At 36.2% G+C, this 24,360-nt stretch overlaps 2 protein-coding genes across 10 annotated transcripts in view; one reads left to right on the plus strand and one right to left on the minus strand.

Annotated features, from left to right (window-relative positions):
- Positions 1-24,360, plus strand: part of LOC140666217 (uncharacterized) — a 191,181-nt gene that overhangs the window by 16,944 nt on the left and 149,877 nt on the right. The gene's annotated exons all lie outside the window — the stretch shown is intronic.
- The window catches only part of Alpha-catr (alpha-catenin related), a 51,709-nt gene that overhangs the window by 6,655 nt on the left and 20,694 nt on the right, over positions 1-24,360 (minus strand). For all 4 annotated transcript variants that reach the window (XM_072893133.1, XM_072893130.1, XM_072893132.1 and 1 more), the window contains 8 exons: positions 14,406-14,595; positions 5,437-5,714; positions 5,040-5,282; positions 2,748-3,011; positions 2,132-2,383; positions 1,518-1,677; positions 1,317-1,435; positions 738-1,067 (listed from right to left, as the gene is read on the minus strand). In XM_072893133.1, the coding sequence (XP_072749234.1) occupies positions 738-1,067; positions 1,317-1,435; positions 1,518-1,677; positions 2,132-2,383; positions 2,748-3,011; positions 5,040-5,282; positions 5,437-5,714; positions 14,406-14,595 (1,836 nt within the window). The remainder of the gene's footprint in view (positions 1-737; positions 1,068-1,316; positions 1,436-1,517; positions 1,678-2,131; positions 2,384-2,747; positions 3,012-5,039; positions 5,283-5,436; positions 5,715-14,405; positions 14,596-24,360) is intronic.

A 24,360-nucleotide genomic window follows, 5' to 3' on the forward strand; every position in this document is an offset into this window, starting at 1 on the left:
ACATATCTAATGCTAATAACGCGTGTCGAAGCTACTTCTGGTCTTTGGAAGCTACTGGTCTATAGTAGCATGTAAAGTACTGACACGAGAGAATGCTTTTTACACGATCGACATTTTGCGTTTTTAACATTTTTGAAAAACATCTTAATTTTCTAGTTTCTATCGTTATTTATCTACTGGAGAAATTGCGAAATATTATTGATATTGCTGTCGTGTGTTTCTTGAAACTTTCAAAAATTAAGATTTAACAGCTAAAAATTACGTAATATCGAAATATCGATGTATATATACTTTTACATTGCGTAGTGTAAAATGAGCGCTACACGAATACACTTGCACATTTCTACATACAATGAGATTTCTCTTATCGAACATATTAAAATAACAATAATTATTAGCATTTTGGAAATAAATATTTGACAATAATGAGGTTAATAATTCAATTGATTAATGAATTTTTAATCGACAGACTCGATGCAGCTTCGACCGTGCGATTTACGAAGAAACGAAACTCAATAGCGTAATGTATAAGTAAAAAGATTTTCAATATAGCGAGGATATTAAGAAACTCGGAATCAAGTCCAATATAGAGTCCGTATAATAAACAATGGTAAAAGAATGATTATAGAAGTAAAGGTGATAGATTTTGATATATATATCAACATCAGTCCAATTAGAAAAATGTGTGTCATCTCTCTTTTGATCTACGTCGGCCGTGTTAGCCGATTGGCACATACCTGGTAACTGAATTGTCTCACAACCTTGTACAATCTGTTTGCCTCCTCGGCGAAATACTCAGCTTGGGTGAACAGGTCCTGGGTGGTCTTCAGCGCGCCTTCGCCTCGCGTGAACTGATACATGGAAAATGCCATTGACGACATGTTCTTTGCTCGCTTCACAATGTCGTTGTTCTCTTCTAGAGCGCTTCCGCTCTCCTGCCATTTTTCCGTCTCGGCGTCCATCTCCGAAGTGATTAGTTTCATCTCGAGACCCGCTTTGGCTATCTTAGCCTGCTCCTCGCTATCCAATCGCACTGGCTTTAACGGTTTGCTTGTCGTGCCGTGTTTCTGAAATAAACCATATCAATGATTGCTCGTCATGCGTGTGTATGTATTTTGTATACGCGTGTATATTTCTGGACTAACAGACAATAACACAAAAATGGCATCTGCGTCAACGGATATTACACGTGTGTGTTTGACGCGCATTTGACTAGAGCAACTAAACAATTCAAGTAGCATGTTTTCTTTGGAAAAAGCGATTTGTATGCGCAAGATGTCTTACGATTGTTTGCCTTGAGGTAATTGTTTACGTACCCCTGGCCGTGGCAAGGACATGTAAACTTGCTTCTCTGGCCGATTTTGACTGAGTTCCAGGACGTCTTTCGCTACTGTCGTCACATCAGTCATGAGCCACTGCCACATGTCAGCGAATACTACCAAATGTAAACAAATATGGATTAGTGTTAGATCGTCGTTGCAAATTCAATAAGACATTGAAACATCTAAACAGCTCACCTTCGAGATTTTCCTTGGCTATCTTACTTGTGGGATGCCTAGCTAGCGTATGCGCAGCCGTTACGACTTGAGGACCATATATTCTCAAGTTGATTTCCGTAAATTTGGCCGACACTTGCAACGATTCCGAAAGCGCAACGTGTCTCAAAAGTTTGCATACCTGTAAGAAGAAAAATAATATCCAATATAAAAATTCGATTTCTAGTAGATTAAGAAAAAAAAAAAAAAAATAATCACGTTCGTCATATTATAACTTCAACTCGTAAACATTTATCATTAATGGTCGGATTTGGTTAATGAAATATACGAGCTAATTCACTTAAAGTTAGGCAGGGAATAAATCCAATCAAGCTGTAATCGATCTAAAGAAATGATGAATGGCAATCACTGGCAATCACTGGCATCGTACGTCTAATAAATCAATATTTATGTTCTAGAGTTCGTTCAATGTAAAATCAAGGATTGTATGCACGTCGGAACAATTTAAGCAATAATAATAACTAATATTTCTTGGAAAGAGACTTTGTATCATTTTCACTAGGATTTCAGAATTAGAACGCGCGTGAAAAAAAAAATGTTAAACACACGTGGACGCCGCGTCAGGCGAAGCTTACTTCGAGAATGTGTTCGATATACTCGTGGAACCTGTCGCTGCTCTCCTGAAGACGGTCGATGTCATTGGCCAACGCGAGATTTCTGATCGTTGACACGAGCTCCTGACCGGCTTTTGTCACTTGGCCAAGATCGCCGGCTTGTTCCATCGTCGTCGCGCTTAGCTGCTGGCGGAGGTCTCTGGTCGCTCGCAGCACACCCATCACCGCTTGTTCCATTTCGGAGCTCGGTGAACCCCCGCCGCCCTCGTAATTCTGATGGAACACGATGTCTATCGTTTATCTCGTTAGGGAATATTTTTTTACCCTCGAATTGCGCTACTCAAAATTTTTCATTATTTACATTTAACGCGAGAGTAGGATTTTATTACGAATTAATTTTCGAGACGCTCTTAATCTTACAAGTCATATATATAATTTTGAATGTTATTTTATTTTAAATCTTTTCTTTTATTTTATATAAATTAAATGAAACTTTTAAATCTATAATAAATCGGTACTAAAACTGTACTTTTTTTTTTTTTTCATTATATATACGATTATATTATTAGATAGAGCGGTCGGCCGGTGGTTTATTTTCTTGTGTGAAATAAAATAAAAAAATTGCGATAATGCTCACCATGCTATTACCGATCCGCAGGAGCGTATTGAGCTCGAGTTTCGCACGATCGCAAAGTAGGAGAATGTTTTCTCTGTGCTCGTGACTCGTGTAGGCGCTGTCGGTGAAGTCCTGCGTTCTTTCTACCACTGTTTCTAACGCCGACGTAAGTGTCTCGCGACAGCCTGGTCCCAACAGGGTCATCCTTGTTGTTTCAACGAGTCTCTCGAAGTGTTTCAATGCCGAGCAAACGGTACTGCTGTCCCAGTCTTCCTGCTGCGGACTCTGCAAGTAATAGCGGACAAAGCAATCGTAAAGAGATATATCTTTCGAGATGCTGTTGAGAGAATTTCTTTTAGGGGAAAGGATTCTTTCTTTTCCTTCATTATGTATATATTACAAAAAAAATTGCATAATAGAGGAACACGTCTACAATCGCGTAAATGTGTAATGTCGAAAAATGCAAATGACATACAAAATATTAGGCAGACACGTGCGACATGACAAATGCTATTAAATCTTTTAGAGAGATGTCACGTTACGGAGCGTCCCACTTTGGCCAGGTTGTCTACATAATCACTCCAAAATCGATTATGTCGCGCGGAAAGTGGGTAGTACTTAAGTGTAAAATACAAGGGTAACTACACATTTTTCTAGCACGGTTAAAGGTCGTTCATCGTGACCTAACTCTCTACCGTAACTCACGTTATCTCTTTGGAGAAATTGAGAGATTTTCGGAAGCACTTATTGCTAGTTTATGTGTATGAGAGATATTGTAAAATATTTTCCCTCATTCACTCGAGATGTTGAAAAAAGTTTGGCACGGAATTAAAGTACCGCGCGTCAAAGTGCCGATATGTAAATGCGAGCGCGCAAAATTTGGCACGATTTGCGCATATAACGCATTCGCGATTTCTTTATGTCGGTCGTTTCCGGCGTTTCGTGACCATTTCACCGTCGAGATAAAAACTTTCCATCGTTATAACGAATGACGATCTCAGCTGGAAATGGTTTTTCTAAATTCTCATCGTTATGAAAATCACGATATGTATTTGCAAGCGGCATTGTCACAATTTATTCGAAATTTCTTACCATGTGTTGTGCATCTCCTATTTTTAACGCATATTTGATTTCAAGAGAAAACTCGAACGATTTATAATTATTTTCCCATAAAGTTATCTATCAGGAATATAACTAGATTCACGTATGTAACGACTTTGAAGCGGCCAATTTCAATTCCACGAGTGAAATTCGCAGTTTCATTTATCGTCCGTTTCACTACTTTCTATCGTGTATTTCGCTTCAAACTTCTCGTTATATAGGTTTTTTTTTTGCATTGTTGCCTGTAGTATTGTGCTAATCTTTTTTCGCTATCGTCCATTTAATCTGGACTCGCCGATTTTGTTGTGCATATTTTTGATGTCCAGCAGCATTGATGAACAATATCAAAATGGAAAGACTATGTTGGAATGTACGTATATTTGAACAGAGATATATATTAAATATATATTATTATTAACGTTCGCTAACATTTATCAAAGTCGTAATGTTTTTGCCAATAATTGATTGTGTACAGGTATATTACTATTGTAAAATTGATATTCGTAAAACATATTCCGCTGATTCTCTTCTTACCATCTTCGACCGTCGCTTATCGATTTCATGCCAAACCAGATAACGCGCCATTATTTATGGTTTCTCGAGTTATAGTGGTATAGCGTGGGATCATTTCGATATTTCGTTTACAACTTCTGCAAGGGTAGAGTAGACCACCAAGGTCGTTTAAACCATCTATTCGTAAATCACAATTTGGCGGACAAAGACTCTTTGGAATGTTTCCAAACATTTTCGGAAACATTTTACATGATTTTTTGTTCTCTCCGATTCTTGCAATATGGTCATAATATATTTGCTCGATGCAACAGAATAATGAAGAATGCATAAATACTTGAAAGTCAATATAGCGCCATTTGGCACGCGCGGTTATTACAGCATTTCTTGGCAAGCTCTAACACGCATGTTTGTGTTGGTAATTATCCTCGTTATTAACGGCATTAATTTTGAAATTAATTTTCAAATAACTTTGTACTCACTATTTTGTGTTTGTAAATTAATATCGCAAGTAAAATGATATAAAAAAAAAGACTAATAATTGTTAGATAATATCTTTTGATTTTGCAACTTGATTATTCGGCTACTAAATTTTTTTTTGAAATTAATTTTAATATAATGTAATTAATGTGATGTATTCCAGAAAAATATTTTTATCGTTCAAGTATAAGGGTTTATGTACTGGAAATAAAATCAACTTACTTGTGAATTCGAGTAGGATTGAGATTCACTGCAGTCCAGTACTCCGTCCTTGACGACATAATGTATCAGATCCATCGCTCTTCTCATTTGGCAAAAAACGGTGTCTCTATTTTCTTTGGCGGACGGGCATTCAGGATGCCTTAAGCACGTCTTGCTGGACGTGAGAAGCATCATGGTGCTCCTTTCTAGAACTTGTCGAGCAGCTGCCATCTGCGCGCGTCGCCTCTCGTCTTTGAGATCATTCTGAGAAAATGAAATGCGTTTAATTGAATCTCGATTTCTGCATTAAAAGGTAGTATTAATTAATTGCACGCGACAGAATTATAATTGGTAAACGATTCTGTGAAATATCAATTTGAATACATATAAGAAAAAAAAAAAGAAAAAAAGTTGTCACCTGACGGTCGCCCGTTAAATGCGCCAACTCGACCATTTCCCCTCCGAATTGGCTGAACGCCTTGACGAATTCCGTGAAATTGGAAACGCTTTCGAGACGTCCGAGACTGCGGGCGACTTTATCCTTCGCGTGGAGCAATTGATTGACCACGACGATGTCCGCCAGGAGGAGGACTTTCGTCACTGAACCTAGGAGACATCTGGCAGCTCTCACAACGGAACCTCGGTCAGCCAGACTGTCCTCCAAGGCACATTCGCATAATTTCTCGATCGCCGAGCCTAAGCGTAACACAAATTTTAATTTTCTAATTTAATATATAATATATATATCGCGGAAATTAAAATACGCGTAAAGCTTAATTGTCCGCTAAAATCTCTCATGGCGAGAACTTTTCTCATGAGAGAGAACTCGAATGAATTTCGCGCGAATGTGGTGGACGGAGAGCATTGATGAATTAAACATCTCGCCTTTTTACCGTGTGTCACCGTAAAATCGAAGTAACTGATTTAATTATGATTCAACCCCTCGACCCAAGCACGACGACTACGGTTAATTGGCTGCTCTTGAGCGCTGATAATTAACTATTCCACTTGTTCGCTACCTTATCTAAACAACGTTTATACCGAATTAGCTTTATCGTGTGTAAGAAAATTTGAATAGTAAATGTGGAATTATCAGATGTATGAATAATTTTTAATTTATCAGAATAGTACATTTGAAAGATATTTAATTTTATATTTAAAATGTATTAATATATATAATATAATATATTTTTTATTTAATATTTTTTAAATAAAATCGTATAACGTTTAGTCATAAAAGAAGAGAGAGATTGTAGAGAGAAAAATATTGTGATAAAAGTAATTCATTAATTGCGGTATTTCATTTGTTGACGCAAAATGACACAAAAATTATCTAATGTTTTTTTTTTTTTTTTTTCAGAGAAACAATGTAATATCGTATAAAAATCAACGCAAAAATTGACATTACAGAATCTTTTTTTTTCCAAGACGCACTTACGTGGACAGCGTTTTCTAATAATATCATCATCGATCGAAAATCACTTGGAGCATGAGATGCGAGGATTGCTGTACCATTAAACAGTTATTTCCTGAATTAGAGAGCGCCGTAGATAGTTAGTACGAAACAGGATATCACCGCAGGCTGTTAGCATGTACATAATTGTTCATTGCTATTAAATAATATTCTAAACGTAAATTGCTATGGGGAGAATCGATGAAAGTACAATATATCATGGATATAACATCTGTGCCTTAACATCACGTAATTATGGGAAAATATTGAGTTGATGTTTACCGAGATGGATGAAATTCATCTTTATCTAGAAATATTCTCAATTAATTCCATTGTACGTATATTGCAGGCTTCCGTTAAATACTATTCCTCAATTTGTTTTCCTCAGACAGTTTCTTCATCAACCCGATGTTTATAAACTTTTCTCATAGGTCACTGCAAATTATACCCTTCGGCGGAGTTTGTTTTTCGTTTTACGCGATGGATACTTTTCTCATTAGTCAACGAGGAAAACACTTGATTTTTTTTACGTTCTATTAAATCTCACGTTGAGAGCTTTAAAATTATCATGTACATCGTCCTGTATATAGCTTGGATATTTTCCACAATCTATCGCGACATACAATATTTCTAACAAGAATTAAACACCTGATGCAAAAATTAAAAATATAGTCCCCTTTCTACGCGCTATACTTTGTATTATTATTTTTTTTTTTTTTACAGACACAGATTGCTCTCTGTTCTTCTATCGAATCGATTAATATCAACAGTGTTAGTGTTGTAAGATTAGCCAGTTTGACATGGAAGTCTTATAACGTTTTATATAGATTAACTGTTACGTATAAGAGTAAGCAAAGATCTTGACCTAATTTAAAAGCTGTTAAAATGCACAAAAATATATATATTATACATATTTGTTTATCATCCGGTCGGCATATTTTTATATAATATATATATATATGTATATTTCATACCTATATATAGAAATATTATAAAAAGAGATTTATAAAGTCATAATTATGTCCTATATTAAATAATTTCGTGTTGTAAAACGAGAACAATGTAATGGAAAATGAAGTACTTTGTTTAAAAAATTTTTTTCTCATTTAATTATTACATAATTATTATTATTATAAAGAGGAATCGCAAATAAGCGGTGGACACGAATGGAATTTGTATGTTGCTAGAAGAATCTCTTGTTATTGATTGTCGGTGAGATATTTTCAAGCGCAACACATTTTGAACATACCAGAGTATACGTCACTTATCCCGATATTGGTATCCCGGTGCATCCGATAGATTGCAATTGGAGAGATTGCTCGGATACGACAAGTGTAGAAGCGTGTCCCAGGAATACACTTTCTATGATTTACAAGGGACAAGATCGAGCTGGGACATCAGGCGGGAGATTGACATTCGTGTTTTTATTTCTTGCCCATGAGTGAAAGGGACCATTTTTCACCGGCGCGTATTATTCATCGACATCGATGTCGAAATGTTATCTGTCTGATTTATCATATAGAGAAAGAGTAGTGAAGCATGCCAGAGAAAACCAAATCACCATTATGAAACACGTTCGCGAATTTTGAGCAACTATAAATTTCTCACAAAGATGCGTATCGATCGCTCAATCGCTACCTTTGTAACTTTCTCCTGGCACGCGATGAAAGAACAATTATGCGTTGCATTGCTCGCGTGATTAGGAGATCCGCCCGCATCATAAACGAATCATTTCCTTATGATAACAGTGCAACGTAATCATATCAACACTACTGTTATCCACAAAATTATGGACTTTATCTGTATACTGCAAAAGCATGATGCATTTATTTTCATTCATCGATTCATTTTATATTTCCTTGAAATTCGTTTTTAATATAATAATTTTATAATAATTAATCAAATGAGATGTAAAAAAAAAAAAAAGAAAAATAGCTCCATTTTATATTAGCTCTTTAAATTGTCTTAAAATTGGTTTCCTGTTTAAAGAAAAAAAACTGGATTGAAACATCTATATACTATATGTATATGATATATATATATATATATCATATATATATTGAGTCGATATTTTTTTTGAATTTTAAGAGCGTGCAGTTTATATTTATTTGTACAAAATAAGTCGTTTGAGATGTACATTGGTAATCGATGGTACTGATTTAATTACGTTAAGCGCGCCATCGATATATAAAGTATTTTTACGTTAATCTAACTCTATCGGTCCTCTCTCTCTCTCTCTCTTTGCAATGTAGATCTGCGGATGTGCTGGCGGTGCAAGTGGTTTTGCATTCATCAGTGAGTGCTATCAAATTGCTATAATAAACAGAGCGGAACATTTTACCATGATAACCGTGATAACCACGGGCTTATGGATCAATGTGACTAATGACTTTCCAAGTTTACTCGTTAGCGAAACCTTTATCCGCGTTTACCATCAGTCCACACTAAATCGATCCAATATTTACATTCCTTCGTTAATCGCATCTCTCTTGATATGATATAAACGATTTTTGTTTGTACGACTTTTTTGCGTTTTTTCTAAACCAATTTATTATTTCTTTTTTGGGGAGGTTTTATGACAATGGTTCCGCCTGAACGCGCCTTTTTACCATCCAGGCTACCAAAGAAGGTCGAGGGAATTTATGCCGCGTTTTTCCCAAGCGACACATCATTATATAAAATCGCTCTCTTGTGCCTCGATGCGCTGAAAACATTTTTATTGTTCAGCTGGTTCCGGCATAAAATGGATTGGAAATTTATCAACGTAGCGTCGACTTATTTGCAATCGCACGAATATTAAATACATGAAGAATATTGCCGATGCTTCATTGCGACAGCACGAACAGAACGATTGCGGTTGTTTATATGCGATCGATTGAGAATATTAATCTGTTCGGTCACGCGACGATACGAATTAACCGCGATATGCAAATATTAAACCGGACTGTACATCAATCGCATTGTCTGTTTGCGTTAATTTTATTACATATGAGCATTTTATTAACATTGTCTGTTTCACATATTAAAGTACGAATTTTAATTTAGTCTTACTTTTTATACGAGAATAAAACTAGTAAATATTTCGCGAATACAAGGCTTTTCTAATATTTACAAACAAACAACTAAGAAATTGGCGAATAAGAGCCAAATAAAGAGTGACGGGACCACCGAATAGCTCAGTGGTAAAGATTCGAGTTCGATTCCCGATTCAGCGACTTTGCCTCTCCCCCCCCCCTGATATTTTTCTCTCTTACGTTTCTTTAAGGGCGGGGAGGGGGGGAGAGGGTGGGTGGGTAAGGAGGGGTTTCTAAAATTCTGAAAAATGAGAATAAAACATCTTGGTAAAATACATCATGAAAAATATGTGCCCAGTTCACTCGTCAATTTCGCAGAATAAATTATTTTCTGCGAAATCGCCGCATAATATTGGCTCTTATTCGCCAATTTCTTAGTTGTTTGTTTGTAAAATTAATAAATGTGCGTTGATCATAATTCTCTGTGCGTGTGCGCTCGTTGGCACGCCGGCCGTTAATAATAAAATGTTTCGTACGTTGACTTGACCCGATCTTAAAAGGCAGTCGGGACAAAAATAGCTAGGAATGGTGTTCACGGGAGGACTACATACAGAGAGTGACTATACGAAAGTGGTTACCGTCTGACACTGATCGATGTAGTTGGCTCGCAACTACAAATTGAAACTACAAATTTCGCGGCGTGTCTCGATATTAGCTATTTTCCCCGTTTCATCGAAAAAAAAAACGCCGGCCAATTCCACCCCCCTCCCCCCCCCCCGCTTCGATCTCGCCGCCGCGTTCGATACTTGGATTCTCGGACAATTTATTTTCCTACCGCGCCACGATATTTCCAGCTTCTATATTTGCATATAACCGTTTTATTACCAATTATCCCGAATTTGTACTTGGATTCTCCGCATCTCCGTTTTTCGCTATAATACACCGCTATATCGCGCTTGATTATCGGTATTTCCAGTACGACGCGACGACGTTAAACACAGAGGCTGTTTAATCGCCATTAATAAAGAGTTTGACTTTATTTTCAGTTCGACATTAACGCATTAGAAAGCGCAGGCGTATAATTCTTCTAGTAATTATCAGCCGACTTGAAAGGAGCGTCGGATATTAATCACATAGTATACGCGTATATCCATCAGCATGCTCGAGTGCGTCGAGCTAGGAGCTACTGTAAGTTTGTTGCGTATTTGCAGTATAAACGGGCAAGACTGTTTGCGTTGCTTTATCCTTGCCGCGTGTTATATTCTTCTTCTCTCCCTTCTGTAGCACATAAATTTGGCATGTCGCCACTTATCTTTTAGAGCAGTCGTTTTCCGTTATAGTGACTTAGCGCTTGCCTCTTCCCCATCTCGCTCGTCGGCGTCGGCGTCGGCGTTTTCGTGCGCGAGTTTATAAGTCCCTTGAAGCATCGAAAATAGCGTTATCTTGGGAAAGAGAGCATAAATCGTACCAGCATTCGCACAAGTAAGTATAGTCGCGCTTCTTCCACTCGATTCGTCTTACATATTTAATATATGCGTGAATATGCGTATATAATGGTTTCGTATAAAAGTTCTCTTTTCGTTGCTTTTGATTTCTTATTTTGAAGAATAATGATTTTCGCGAGTGGCACAGCTTAAGATAAAAACTTGGGGCATATCGATCGATAAGAACTGTACGCGAGAATCCATTTGTATAAATTCGTCGCGTGCCGTGTCATAGTGAATATCACTGACACGATATAGCGCTCGCAGCTCTTAGTTACACTTACGGTGCCCGATTTACACGCGATATCACGCGAAACGATTTGTTCAAGCCAGATAGACTCGCATGACTTTGCGCGATCGCCACCGTAATATCTCGGTGCCCTTTCGACGTCATTTTATTAGTCCGAATTGATACGTCTCTCGTACACGTTTCCAACAAGTAATTCAATGTAATTTAGTAATCGAATCTTCATTTCACCGTCGACGAAATCGATCTCTTAAATTCGCCGAACACGTCTCTCTTTGACCTCGGTTATTGTGACGAAAGCTCTCCCGCGCGATTTATTATTTATTTATCACCGCTTTCTCTTTAAGCGCAAAATCGATGATAACGAACAGAATAACTGTTGTATTCTTCGCACGGAGAAATTAAACCAATTCCCATTTCTACTCGTGTCGGCCACCTTGGTCTCTTTCATCTTCGAATTATAGTTGCACCGTTAATCGAATCGAGTACGTGTGTCGTTTCCAAAACCTTCTTCGAGGACTTCAATTTTCTGACGCGAAATATTTCGCGTTAAAGACCACCGAGACCACCGAGACCACCGCGTTTCTTCTCTCTCTCTCTCTCTCTCTGCGGTACAATTTTTCTATCCGAATAGCGAACAGGTGTGCCGGAAAGAAATATCCTCGGTCTTTACTGCGGCCATTACCTCCCCGCTATTTGGCAAGGATAGCGAGAGAGGAGCGAGAGGCCCTTCTGTGTATGTAAGTGACGAAAAACCTTTCAAGGTTTAGAGAAACTGGGTCATCGCGCACGCTGTTTCCACATCGTAGCAGCCGCGAGATACGTTCTGCAATGTGCAGCTTAGCGTGAAGAGACACGGGAAGATATAATCTACCGAGCCGCTAGATAAGACTTAGAGACTAGAGGCTAGACGAAGAGTGACGAGTTTCAAAGGTCACGAGTCTTATCCTCGCGGAACTTTCTTCCGGTGCTCGCGTGCGATTGTCTGCACAAGGCTGCGTAGGGTAAACTCGGCTAAGCTGGCCCCATAGCTTTTTAAAATGCAAAAAACATATTTTTCGTTTTCTTATTTTTTAATAGCGTCTGGCATATTATCTTCACTCAAGCTTAAATTACGTAATATTATCGAAATTAAAAGGAAAGTATTTAATAGAAATTTTATATTATCAAAATAGTACAACGTAAGCATTGGTCATCTTACCCAACTTTCAAGGAAAAGATAGCATTTTTAAAAAAAATAGTGAAAACGAAAATAAAAATTATACGTCATATAACAATTTACATATCTTTATAATATGTCCAACGTCGATTACGATAGCTTAACTGTCATTTAACAGTTTTTAGTGGACACATGAAAAACTTTGCAGGTAGTCAAAAGTAAAAATATGATATAAGATTCGCAATATCGTTATTTCGAATAATATATGCACATAAACTACTGTAAATATCGATTACCTTTGACTTAAAAAAGCGTACTATGTAGCGATTATTGAAAAATTATAGTCTATAGGCCATCATACCCTAGTTTACCCTATGAGAGGTGCAATTTAGATTTCTTTTGATTATTCGAGACGTTGGTACTTGAATGCTTTTAATTAAGATTTCTTTCTTACGCGTCATAATTCAGAATAATGTACGCTTTTACGACTGTTTGATATTAAAATACTTGATAGTTGCATGAAATATTCCATTGCTCGCGCGTGTGCGTGCTTACGTGCCTCTCTTTTTCTTTTGAAAAGCGAACATAAGATAGCTAAGATATGTGCTGAAAGAGTATGTCGGTCGTTTCGAATGAAACGAGAAATCGTAAAACTGCATTCGAGGACACACACCCGATGTGCTCTTTTATTTCGAATTTACTCGAATCTAATTTCCGTATCTTATTTGACGGAATATTCGAAATTCTTGAGTTTACGAGAGACTCAAAATTTATGTCAAATTGAAAAATGGTAGAGAGAATTGTATATTTTTGATTTATTATTTCCTTCCTGTCTTACGACGAGATATTCTTGCAGATAACGTAAATTTTAAAACGATACAATTTACGGATCTCTTGTTCGATTGCGGAAGTTTATCTGTGGTAGTATAATTTTTTAAACATTGACATAAGACAAATATCTGCTGATTTGAGATTCACGGGACAGAAAATATCGAGCTTGCTGTAAGTATAATGCAATTTCTTCTCAAGAAATATATGCATATAAAATCTTAAAAGAAGACAAAGTTTTTAATAAAATAATATCTACATAAAACAATTTAGATTAAAGTATTAAGACACTTTGCATTACATTGTTGTGATAAAATTTACGGTCGAGAGATAAAAATTTTAATACAATATTGCTTTTCTTTTTTTTTTTTTTTTTTTTTTACATTATTCTTATCTGTCTCCGCAGATAAAAGTGGAATTTAAAAATTAGCATTTAAAATTTAGTAAACGTTAGCCTCTTGAATAATCCCTTGAATAAGACTGCATCGCTCGCTATAATCAAGATGAATTTTCTCTTTTTTTTATAATCTTGAAGAAAGCAGAATTTGTCGCGTTAATTTAGCGAATTCTTTTATTTAGTTCTTTATTATAGGTAATATACCATTCTAAGGTTTCTAATAATTCCAAATTGTATAATGTATATGATGTTGGCGTGTGAAATACGCCAAGTTTTAATGCGAATTTGCTCTGTAATTGGATACGTTTGCATTGTCATAACTTTTGATTAATGTACTATCGTGATATTCGCAAGAACATTTGCATTGAATTTGCATTTATCATCCCGCATAATTTTCACGTTTCATGTTCTATGAAAGCCACATGTAACGCAGTTTTTCTTTAACTTGAGTCGTTTTTCTTTAACTAAAGTAGAAATCATAAAAATATATATTCAAAATTATTGCAATATATCTTATTCACTTTTCCAACGAAAATGGAAATCTGATGACGTATGAAAATAATCTCTGAATGATGATATGTATTGTTAATAAATAAGGATCTAACGAAAATGATGGCTGTCATAAATATTTAAATTTCAAACGAGAAAATATATATATATATATATATATATATATTATATCTCTTTTTTTTTATTTCAAAATATAATGCAGCAGTTTCAGTTTCTCGTTTGTAAAATTATTTGCATTATTTCGTAAATTTTTTGCGCACGATAATTATTACATGGTTTTTTTTTATGCACTTACCGGCAACCCTCGCCTCTTTGCAAGCCTCGTACATATCCTGTTTGATTTCCGGGTTGTCGTCCGCGATAGTTTCGCCGACGGTCACGAATCTCTCGACCGCCAAATTTACCGCCTGGCCGACCCTGGCGACCGCTCGCAAACTCCGGTCCGAGCATAGCGGCCGTTCTCTGTGCGAGATTAACGTGGAAATCTGCAAACATATTGCACTTTGATGAGTGCACGAGGAGAGAATATTTCTCGAAAAATAAATTATAAATATTTCTCCAAAAATATTCAAAAAATCATGATTAAATGACAATGATGAAAAACGAGTAAGGGTTAAAAAGTCGTGCGTTACACATTCACGCAGCCACCTCTACTCAATATCTTTCTAAGACATAAAATGTTTCGACTTCACGCGTTTATATACATTCTAGTGTTTGCAAACTGTTTGCGTTTACAGTGGTCTATCCTCGTAATAATTATACCCGTATTCATAGTCCTTCCTTATCTTAAGGGCGGGGGAAACTTTCATGAAGGATTCCTTGAATATCCAAGGCGTCCTTATTTCATAGATGGACCTCGAGTCTTCCTTCTAAAAGGAAGAAATATTTTAGAAATTTTTATTACTGATTTTTAGCAGCACCGTTTTCTTGAATTTAATGATTAATTAAATAATAATTAATAATAATAATTTATAAATATTAATTAATTAATAATTAATTTAATTTAATAATTTGATATTAATCTATATTTTCGTTCTGAAATTCGTTGGCCACCATATGAATAGAAAGATTGAAAACTTTCAGTTTGAAAACACGCGACACCACAAATTGAAACGTGACAGCTAACTTTTAAAGATATATTTGGTTACATTTTACGCATCATTTGCTAAATAAAGTTGAATCTCTTTCCTAAGGAAGCTCGTAATCTTTCTTGAAATAAGAGAGTCAATAAGGTTCCTGGTTTGATCAAGGAAAGTTTATGAAACGTGGAATGAGGGACTAGGAATCTTTATTCCTCAAAGAAGGACCATGAATACGGGTATTAATATTTCTAGAACCAATTTCCAATAAACTAACAGAGCCATCCAGTAGCCTCTATTTCCGTAGCATTTATTACATTTCACTCGTACGCGTCACATTACACACACACACACACACACACACACACACAGAATTGTAGAATCGGGGTAGCTTTTGTAGCTACTTGACCTGACGCGTTCACAAAGTCAGCGCAGTTAGTTATAGTGCATTTTCTAGATCGGATGACGCACGTTCGTGTACCGTTTTCCTCCTTCAGAGATGCAGGGTTCGGTCGAAGGAGGATAAAGGACCAACATAGAGAACAAACAGCCGGTCTATTGTCTCGAGAAACGCACGAATATATATAACACGCACACATCCTATCGCTGGCCCGCACGTATACGATTCCATTCATCTCGATTCGATCATCTTGTGCAAATGAGAACGGCATCTGTGATGGTACGGTTTCGTTGCATGTGACTGCGTGCGTGCGTGCGTGCGTGCGTGCGTGCGTGCGTGCGTGCGTGCGTGCGTGCGTGCGTGCGTGCGTGCGTGCGTGCGTGCGTGCGTGCGTGCGTGCGTGCGTGCGTGCGTGCGTGCGTGCGTGCGTGCGTGCGTGCGTGCGTGCGTGCGTGCGTGCGTGCGTGCGTGCGTGCGTGCGTGCGTGCGTGCGTGCGTGCGTGCGTGCGTGCGTGCGTGCGTGCGTGCGTGCGTGCGTGCGTGCGTGCGTGCGTGCGTGCGTGCGTGCGTGCGTGCGTGCGTGCGTGCGTGCGTGCGTGCGTGCGTGCGTGCGTGCGTGCGTGCGTGCGTGCGTGCGTGCGTGCGTGCGTGCGTGCGTGCGTGCGTGCGTGCGTGCGTGCGTGCGTGCGTGCGTGCGTGCGTGCGTGCGTGCGTGCGTGCGTGCGTGCGTGCGTGCGTGCGTGCGTGCGTGCGTGCGTGCGTGCGTGCGTGCGTGCGTGCGCGCGTGCGTGCGTGCGTGCGTGCGCGCGTGCGTGCGTGCGTGCGTACATATACATAGGTGTATTTGCGAGAACATAAATGGCTGCGCGCTCTGGATAAGTCTATTTTATGCGGTATTATCTTATGTTTGTGTAATTCTATGCGACGTTGAAGCTGACGGTTGCAATAATATCGATTTGGGGCTAAATAACCACTATATTTCCTTTCGTGATTATACGAGGCATTGTGGTAATCGATGACGTAAGCGAAAGAGGGAAACGTCAATCATATTGAAGGATTGCATGGTTGTCAAAACTCAATTAAGTATTTTGGCTGATGGATCGTATTCAGTATTAATCGTGCTCGTTTCTATTTTGTTTTTTTCTTTTTTCCGAAAGAGTTAATAACGCATTACGTTATACATGTAGCGTTGCACTCGGAAGAGAAATGGTGCAATACGGGGACAGCGTGTTTTATTTAACCACTGCGATATTATTTATCCGGATCCTGCGAATTTCCTTTCCCAGAGGATGTTTGAACGTTTTTATTTGTCGGCCCAAACGAATTGTGCAATTTACACGAGCATGAGACGGAATTTTTCAAAAGCATTATTTTTTTTTCACAAATAACACATACATCTCGTAGCATTGATACGTTATGCACTTTACAATAATTGCTTGCGATTCGTTATTATTTATAAATTGTTTTCAAACTGAAATATATACGAAGAATATAAAAATGTTTATTACAGCAACAGTAAACATATATCTCACTGTAATTAAACATTTAGCTATTTTATATCTCTGGAGATATAAATTTCGTAAATTACGGGTTTATTTACACAGATATCGGAATCATTTGTAACAACTAAAATATAAAACTATAGATAGAAAAGAGATGATTGTAAAATATCTCTCGTGTTATATTTTATTTTTAATGATACATTCTCTAATATTGTTTGGGAGTGAAACTAGTAACAAACGCATATCTCACGAAAAGTACAGAGTATTAATTTTGTATAATTTCCACTGCCGGGCCATCGCGCAACTTCATTTTTCGCCGTAAAATTCCAATGGAAGTTTCCTACGAACCGGTAACTGTCGAATAATTGAAATAGCGATTCGTTTTCGCCAAAAAATCGGTTGCCTCGCATGAGAAGTTTCGAAGGTTCATGAATTTATATGCATTCGTTCGAAGCTGGTATTTCGATAGCATTTCCCTCCTTTAAGATGAAATTATTATGCTCAACTGATCGTATATATATATTTTTTTCATCTCTCGATCGTCGCGTCGAAATTAACGAATAATATCGGAACGAGATTCATCTCCTGGTTTATTCACGGAATTTTCGATATTAATCGATGAATATTTAGTTTGCGAGATACGTCACCAATCAATTCCGATGTCACATCGAGACGTTTTCCGACGCATCTCCGACTCTCTGTGATATTGTAACGAGAACTCGAGACTGTGACTTACGTTCCGTGACACGGGGGCGGTTCGTGAAATTTATCGCTCTAATACGCGACGACCATACATGACATGACGTGCGAGAATAACTTAGCCTGCATTCGCATTCTCTCACACGTAATCGAAATGTTAATAATACGTACGATTGAGTAATGTTTATGGAAAATTTCATGAAGAGCAACAATATCGTTACTCATCGTGACATGTTAAAACGACATTTATATCTTGACCGAGATATCTATTAATAATGCCGGTTATGAAAAATAATATTTAATTGAAATTATATATATATATATATATATATATATATATATATATATATATACATATATATGTATACTTCAAATTATACATATATTTATCAGGTATATGTATATACACTTAATTATGTATATATACTATATCAATTATATTACTCACATATGATTGACGTTAAATTGTATTCATAAATTATTTATAATTGCAATTTATATTAATATATTTATATAAATTATGTACATATAATTACAATGAAAAATACTTTGTCATTTATATTATTTATATATACTTGTATCAAATTATGTAAACTTTCTTATATATTTTTATATATTTTGCTAAAAACTTTTTCTCCTCTCTTTTTCTAATACATATATCAAACGGATAGAAGCAACGTTGTTTAATAGTAGTGAACTAGCAAGTATCTGTGAGTGAGACGAAAATTTAAAAAAAAGAGACACTTTCTATATTCTTAAGTGTTATCACGAAATTATTTTCATCATTGTTTAAAAGAGACATCCATATATCCGTATAGAATTGTATCTCGAATAAGTCCAATATGATGAAAAATTAAAGTTAATATTATCTCTTTCTTGATTCGTAAACTTAGGAAATTATTATCTTACCTCTACGCTCAACAACTTACTGCTGTTGATATTTGAAAACCTTGTACCATGATTTACCCCTTATCAATTTTGTTTAAATACATTTTCTATTGAAAACAAACAAAAGAAAGACATTTAAATTCTTTTTTATACGAATTTGCCTCTTTCTCGGAAAAAAAATTGAGTTATATATCTCGCACATGGAGATGAAAGTAAAACATTTCGACCATTTCACACAGAACAGACAAAAGGAAACATTGCAGTATTTTACAGACTCTCCAAAGCAAATATTGATATCTTGTATCGATATAAAAATTGACGTCTAACAATCTCAATAATAAAATATTAAAGCCAATATTATCTCTTTTTTATTCGAAAAGCTTCAAAACTTATTTGCAGTTTTATTTCTGCATTTGTTCATTGACAATTGACTGTGGGGTTGATATTTGAAAATTCTATTATTCATGTGTTTTGTTCCTTAACATAGTGTTTATTGAATATGAAAATAAAAGGTGAGAGTTTTAAATTCTCTTTGTACGAACTTCTCTCTCTCTCTCTCTCTCTCTCTCTCTCTCTCTCTCTCTCTCTCTATTCTCGAAAGAAATTTGATTTATATCCTCACGACCATCCAATAAATAACGTTTGAGTAATTCCAACATGTTCATTAACGTTGCAACGTGATACATAATCGGAATTGTGTAATTATTCATAAATAGCTGATGTATTATGCTCGGCGGCGCGCATTTCTAATTTAAATGATCGTTAAATGCACGCTTACAACAACACATTGTCAGAGAGAATAACCCAACAATTGAATAATTTATACTCTTAAATTTTTCTCCTGATTCTGAAAATAACGCGACTACTTTTTTCCATTATTTTATTTGATATCAAGATATGGAGATATATATTTTATGAGAGATACACACGACAATAGATTTCTTTCAATTTTCCATATGCATTGATTTTTCAAAATAAATTTTCTTCATGACTTTTTATGCAAGCACGCAAAAATAACTTGAGACACGTATTTATGTGTTAATATTAAAAAAAAAAAGAAAAAGCCTCGACACATTTTGTAATTTTACTTAATGCACACTTGATATTATCAAAGTGGATACATGATTGATTTTTATTCTGTTTCATCTTTTATTGTGCGAAGGAGATACTGAAAAAAAAACAAGCTTCGCATATACGAAACGCGGTAACGAGAGAGCGATGGGCTGCCACCTGCTGTGACTTGAAGTATTGCCTAGTTTAACATTGAGAAATCGGCACCCTTGTTTAAGTTACTGAGAAACACTTGAAATTTTTAAATAAAAAGAGACCGAGAGGGTTAATGAATGAAATTTTTCGAGATCATACTATATTTAGGAATTAATTCTTCGTCGTCTGCTCTCTTATTTCAAATCGATTAATTTGAATATAATTTATATTCAATTTACCATATTAAATAATGAAAGAGAATTGCCTCGAGAAATACACGAGAGAGGATTAAGAAACTCGCAAATTTTTTTCTCTTCCTTTGCGCAGAAAAATATTTGATGATTTATGAAGAACATATCCGTTTCAAGTTCAAACGCGCCATATATTAGAGGAAGAAAAGCTTCTGATAGGTAAAATTAATTAGAGCGTTCAAAGAGAGCGGGAATCGGGGAATAAGACCCGACGGGTAAAGTTGACCAATTTTAAGATTTCAAGCGCAATTTTATGAATTCTCTCTTTAATTTTCCTTTGTAAAGTTTGCTGCAAAGAAAAGGAAGGTTAGCGACCGTCTCTCATTACGACTGCTCGAATCGAAGCATCTTTGTATTTCTTCCTGATTTTTTTTTTTAATTACACTTTTCGATTATTTTCTTTTCTTTTCTCTTTGAGAAAAAAGAATAGTGTATGTACATACACGCGCGATTACGCGTTTGTAGCACAGCTGCCAAGTTTCTTTATAAAAAATGCAGGAGCTTTCACTCCGTTTACAGTTGTCTGTCTTCACGCGTTTTCATTTTACTATTTTCTTTCTGGCATGTCATCCTAGATAAAATTTTTCGCCTTTTCAATATTTTACAATCTGAACCTTGCCTTTGATCGATCTGTTCTGCAAAAATGAACATGCAATTTTTAAAAATCATTCATCGTCTCATCCTTTGTAAACGAACACGCATTTATAATATTTATGAATACTCTGTGTTTTGACTTTAAATCAGATATTTCCAATGTTAAATTTGCTGAAATTGACAGCAAATAGCGACGTGATTGCGCTGACGTCGCGCGATTTGAACGGTGCAAAATTTTCAAAGGGAAAACGTGCCAGTTTTTCTTTTCCAAGTCACCGCACAAGCGTTACTTGGTTAGAAATTTCGAGGGTGCCAATCTTGCCGGCGAGAACCGGCGCACAGGCAGCACATACACCTATTTTCTTCTCTCACGAATCTGGAATCGGACAAGCGCAAAACGAAATGACAGCGAAAGGCGCTTTTTGATCAGCCGCGATTAGTTCGATCCAATTTCCTGTTACGACAGAAAAGGGAGATTACGTCAATGGAATCGAGGAAGCACAGGGTGATCGAAGGGTATAAATGAAAATTTACCTCTCGCCCTACGAATGAAAAGAGTGGGAAGGGTAGGAAATAAACGTCGAAGGCGTCGTAGGATACGCGCGATATTAGCTTAGACGAGGCTTCACGTTGAAATGTCAGTGTCGCTGAACGAGACATTGGGAATCTGTGGAAACGAGTTATCGGGCCAATTTGCTCCGCTTCGGACAATCCTCTAATTGATCCAACATGTATGAACGTAACATCGGCCGCGACGAACGAGTCGCGAACAAAGAGCCAGGCTAATTTGGAGAATTCAGTCGCAGTTGTTCATTGTTACTACAGTCCACTGTTTCCATTTCAAGAGTAACGCAACATACACATCGAGGTTTCACCGATCATGAGAAATTCAAACCAGTTCACTTCGTTTACATACGTGTCGATTGCGGAAATTAAAAAGTCCGTTATTAAGTTATATCTTCGCAAAATTAAAGTATAGAGATTGCCATAGATTGAGATGATGAAATTTTCCAATACATTCCAATATTGTTTGATCGAGTGTATACATATGTATGCTTATTGTTAGTTATATCTCTCTGCGGTGTATTAAATTATTTTTTCGTTCACTTGTCATACGAAAAGCTTGAATGTTTTATTTAAATCGCGTGGACTCAATTACCTTTGTCTCGTGACGTATTATTCACCATTGACACGAATCTCTATTTATTCCTTGCAATTTTATGCAAAAGTATTTACTTGCGTTAATGTAGCACGCGCTTTTCGCGTTGCTACATGTATTTATAGTTAATTAGGGCGAAAGCTCTATTCACGCGAAGTTTATGTCAGTTTGTTGAACGAACTTGGTAAATCGCTATACAAAATTTACATGCGTCATAACGTGTGACGTATTAAATTATCTAGACCACCGAGCGCTTGTACCGAGCATTCGTATTTTTCTACATGCATATTTTCTGCTGTTATATATATGTAAATGATACTGGATTTTTAAACAGTGTTTTAAAAAGCTACAGCGGGTAATTCATTTAAAATTGACAGATCGTTTTTTCTTAATGTTTCTACAAATTTCGGTGTTCTATTTTTTAATCTTTTTTTTATTCAACAAAAAGTATTTTTTGCGAAAAAACATTTTTTTTTTTTTTTTTTTTTTTTAGGGAAAACGCTCGTGTTTTCCAAATGAAATTTTGTTGGGTAAATATATTCTTGAAAGATATTCATCATGTATAATTTTTCATTGTAATTGAATGGCGCATCAATTTTATGAAGACCGCTCTTTCCTTTCATATGACCCGTTCCGGCTAACGATGTTGTTGTATAAATAAAGATAGAGCAGGCCCCGGGTTAAAGTAATCCGTTTATCCGTGATTGGATTCCAAGCGATTCCGTAGATATGCCAAGATTCTCTTCTTCCTTAGAAACTATCACGTTGAAATTCGAAACAATATTTTCATGCATATCCATTATGTATATGCTAGTTTCGAAATTAATTAAGTAGCCTTATATTAAATTTGTAATTCATCATTTTCTTTCACAAACCAGCAAACACTTGATTAATCATCACTTTTATACCGTAATTGACTTTTATATCATAATTGTTCTAAGCTGTCATGTTTATTTTTTAACAAACGGATTACTTTAACCCGGGGCCTGCTCTATCTTTATTTATACAACAACATTGTTAGCCGGAACGGGTCATATGAAAGGAAAGAGCGGTCTTCATAAAATTGATGCGCCATTCAATTAAAATGAAAAATTATACATGATGAATATCTTTCAAGAATATATTTACTCAACAAAATTTCATTTGGAATACACGAGCGTTTTCGCTAAAAAAAAAAAAAAAAAAATTTTTCGTAAAAAATACTTTTTGTTCAAAATTATTGTGGCAAAGTGTTAAATGCCCAATCTCATTTCTCTGAGGGATGATATTCTTGACATTCTATAATTATAATCTTCTAATCACGGAATTAGATCGACTGGATTTAATTCCATTAAAGATATTTTCGTTACTTGACACAAACCATCGGGATATGGGTTTGCAAGTTAATACATCAAATTGGATAGAGTGCAATAAAATGTTTGCGATAGAGAGGCTCGCTCTACGAATGACACGTGTTTATCCGTTGAAAATTGCTCAAGACCGTGAGCTTTGTTGCGTCAATAGAAGAACGAACTCTGCTGTTTTACTGCCATGCGAATGGCGCATAAATCTCTCTTCGTGACTCGTTTCGCAAGCGTAACGCAAATTGGGCTTCCACTATGAAACAAGATGTACGATTAATTGCGTACTTTACGCAAGTCGTGCGTGTGTATATGACGGTAAAATTTTCGCGCTAAAATCATAAATAAACGCTTTTCGCTGAAGCGTGCGAATATTACAAACTTGTAACAAGGCGATCGTCGTGAAAAGATTAGACTGGCACGTGGAGTGTGCTAGCTTGACGCAAAGTGTTAATAGCGTTGCGTGACTTTAAATTATAAAGTACGTACAGATGAGCTTTCCGGATAAGTCACGCGTTTTACCACTTTTATCCCCGATGATTCGCAACTTTATTAATACATATTAATGTATCTGTAGCATGTAATAAATATTTTTAAATACAATTAATGTTTTCATAATGATACACGTATTTGTGGAAAAGCATAATGTCGCTCGTTTAATCGTTGATTTATATAACTTATAATTGATGTATAAATATATACATCATTTTATAAGTTCCACACAATACATTATCGTAAACCTTAAATATAGATGTATTCTGTGCACAACCATGTACTATAAGGAGACATATTTTTATTATTAAAGTGAATTAAAATGTTGAAGGCAAAATATGTACCTTTATTCTTTTCCGTAACACGGCGTTTTGTTGATTGCACGATAATGCGATAATAAAATTTTTAAACAATATTGTTATACAATTTTTGTTTGTAGTTTTTGCACGTTAAAAGGCGAGACTTTTACTTACTTTTACATTTGATTTTGTCGCTAAATTGTTTCAAACTCATTGCTCGGTGAACAATTTTAAATTTTACCTCGGAATTGAGCTAAAATTTTTGTTTAGTCCTTCGTTTCAGCATACGGAAGCGTGTGTTGCAAGAATAATTTCCTCCGGGAAAACCCTCTCCAACACGA

The sequence above is a fragment of the Anoplolepis gracilipes genome, chromosome 5 (genome assembly GCF_047496725.1).
Source record: "Anoplolepis gracilipes chromosome 5, ASM4749672v1, whole genome shotgun sequence".
Lineage (NCBI taxonomy): Eukaryota > Metazoa > Arthropoda > Insecta > Hymenoptera > Formicidae > Anoplolepis > Anoplolepis gracilipes.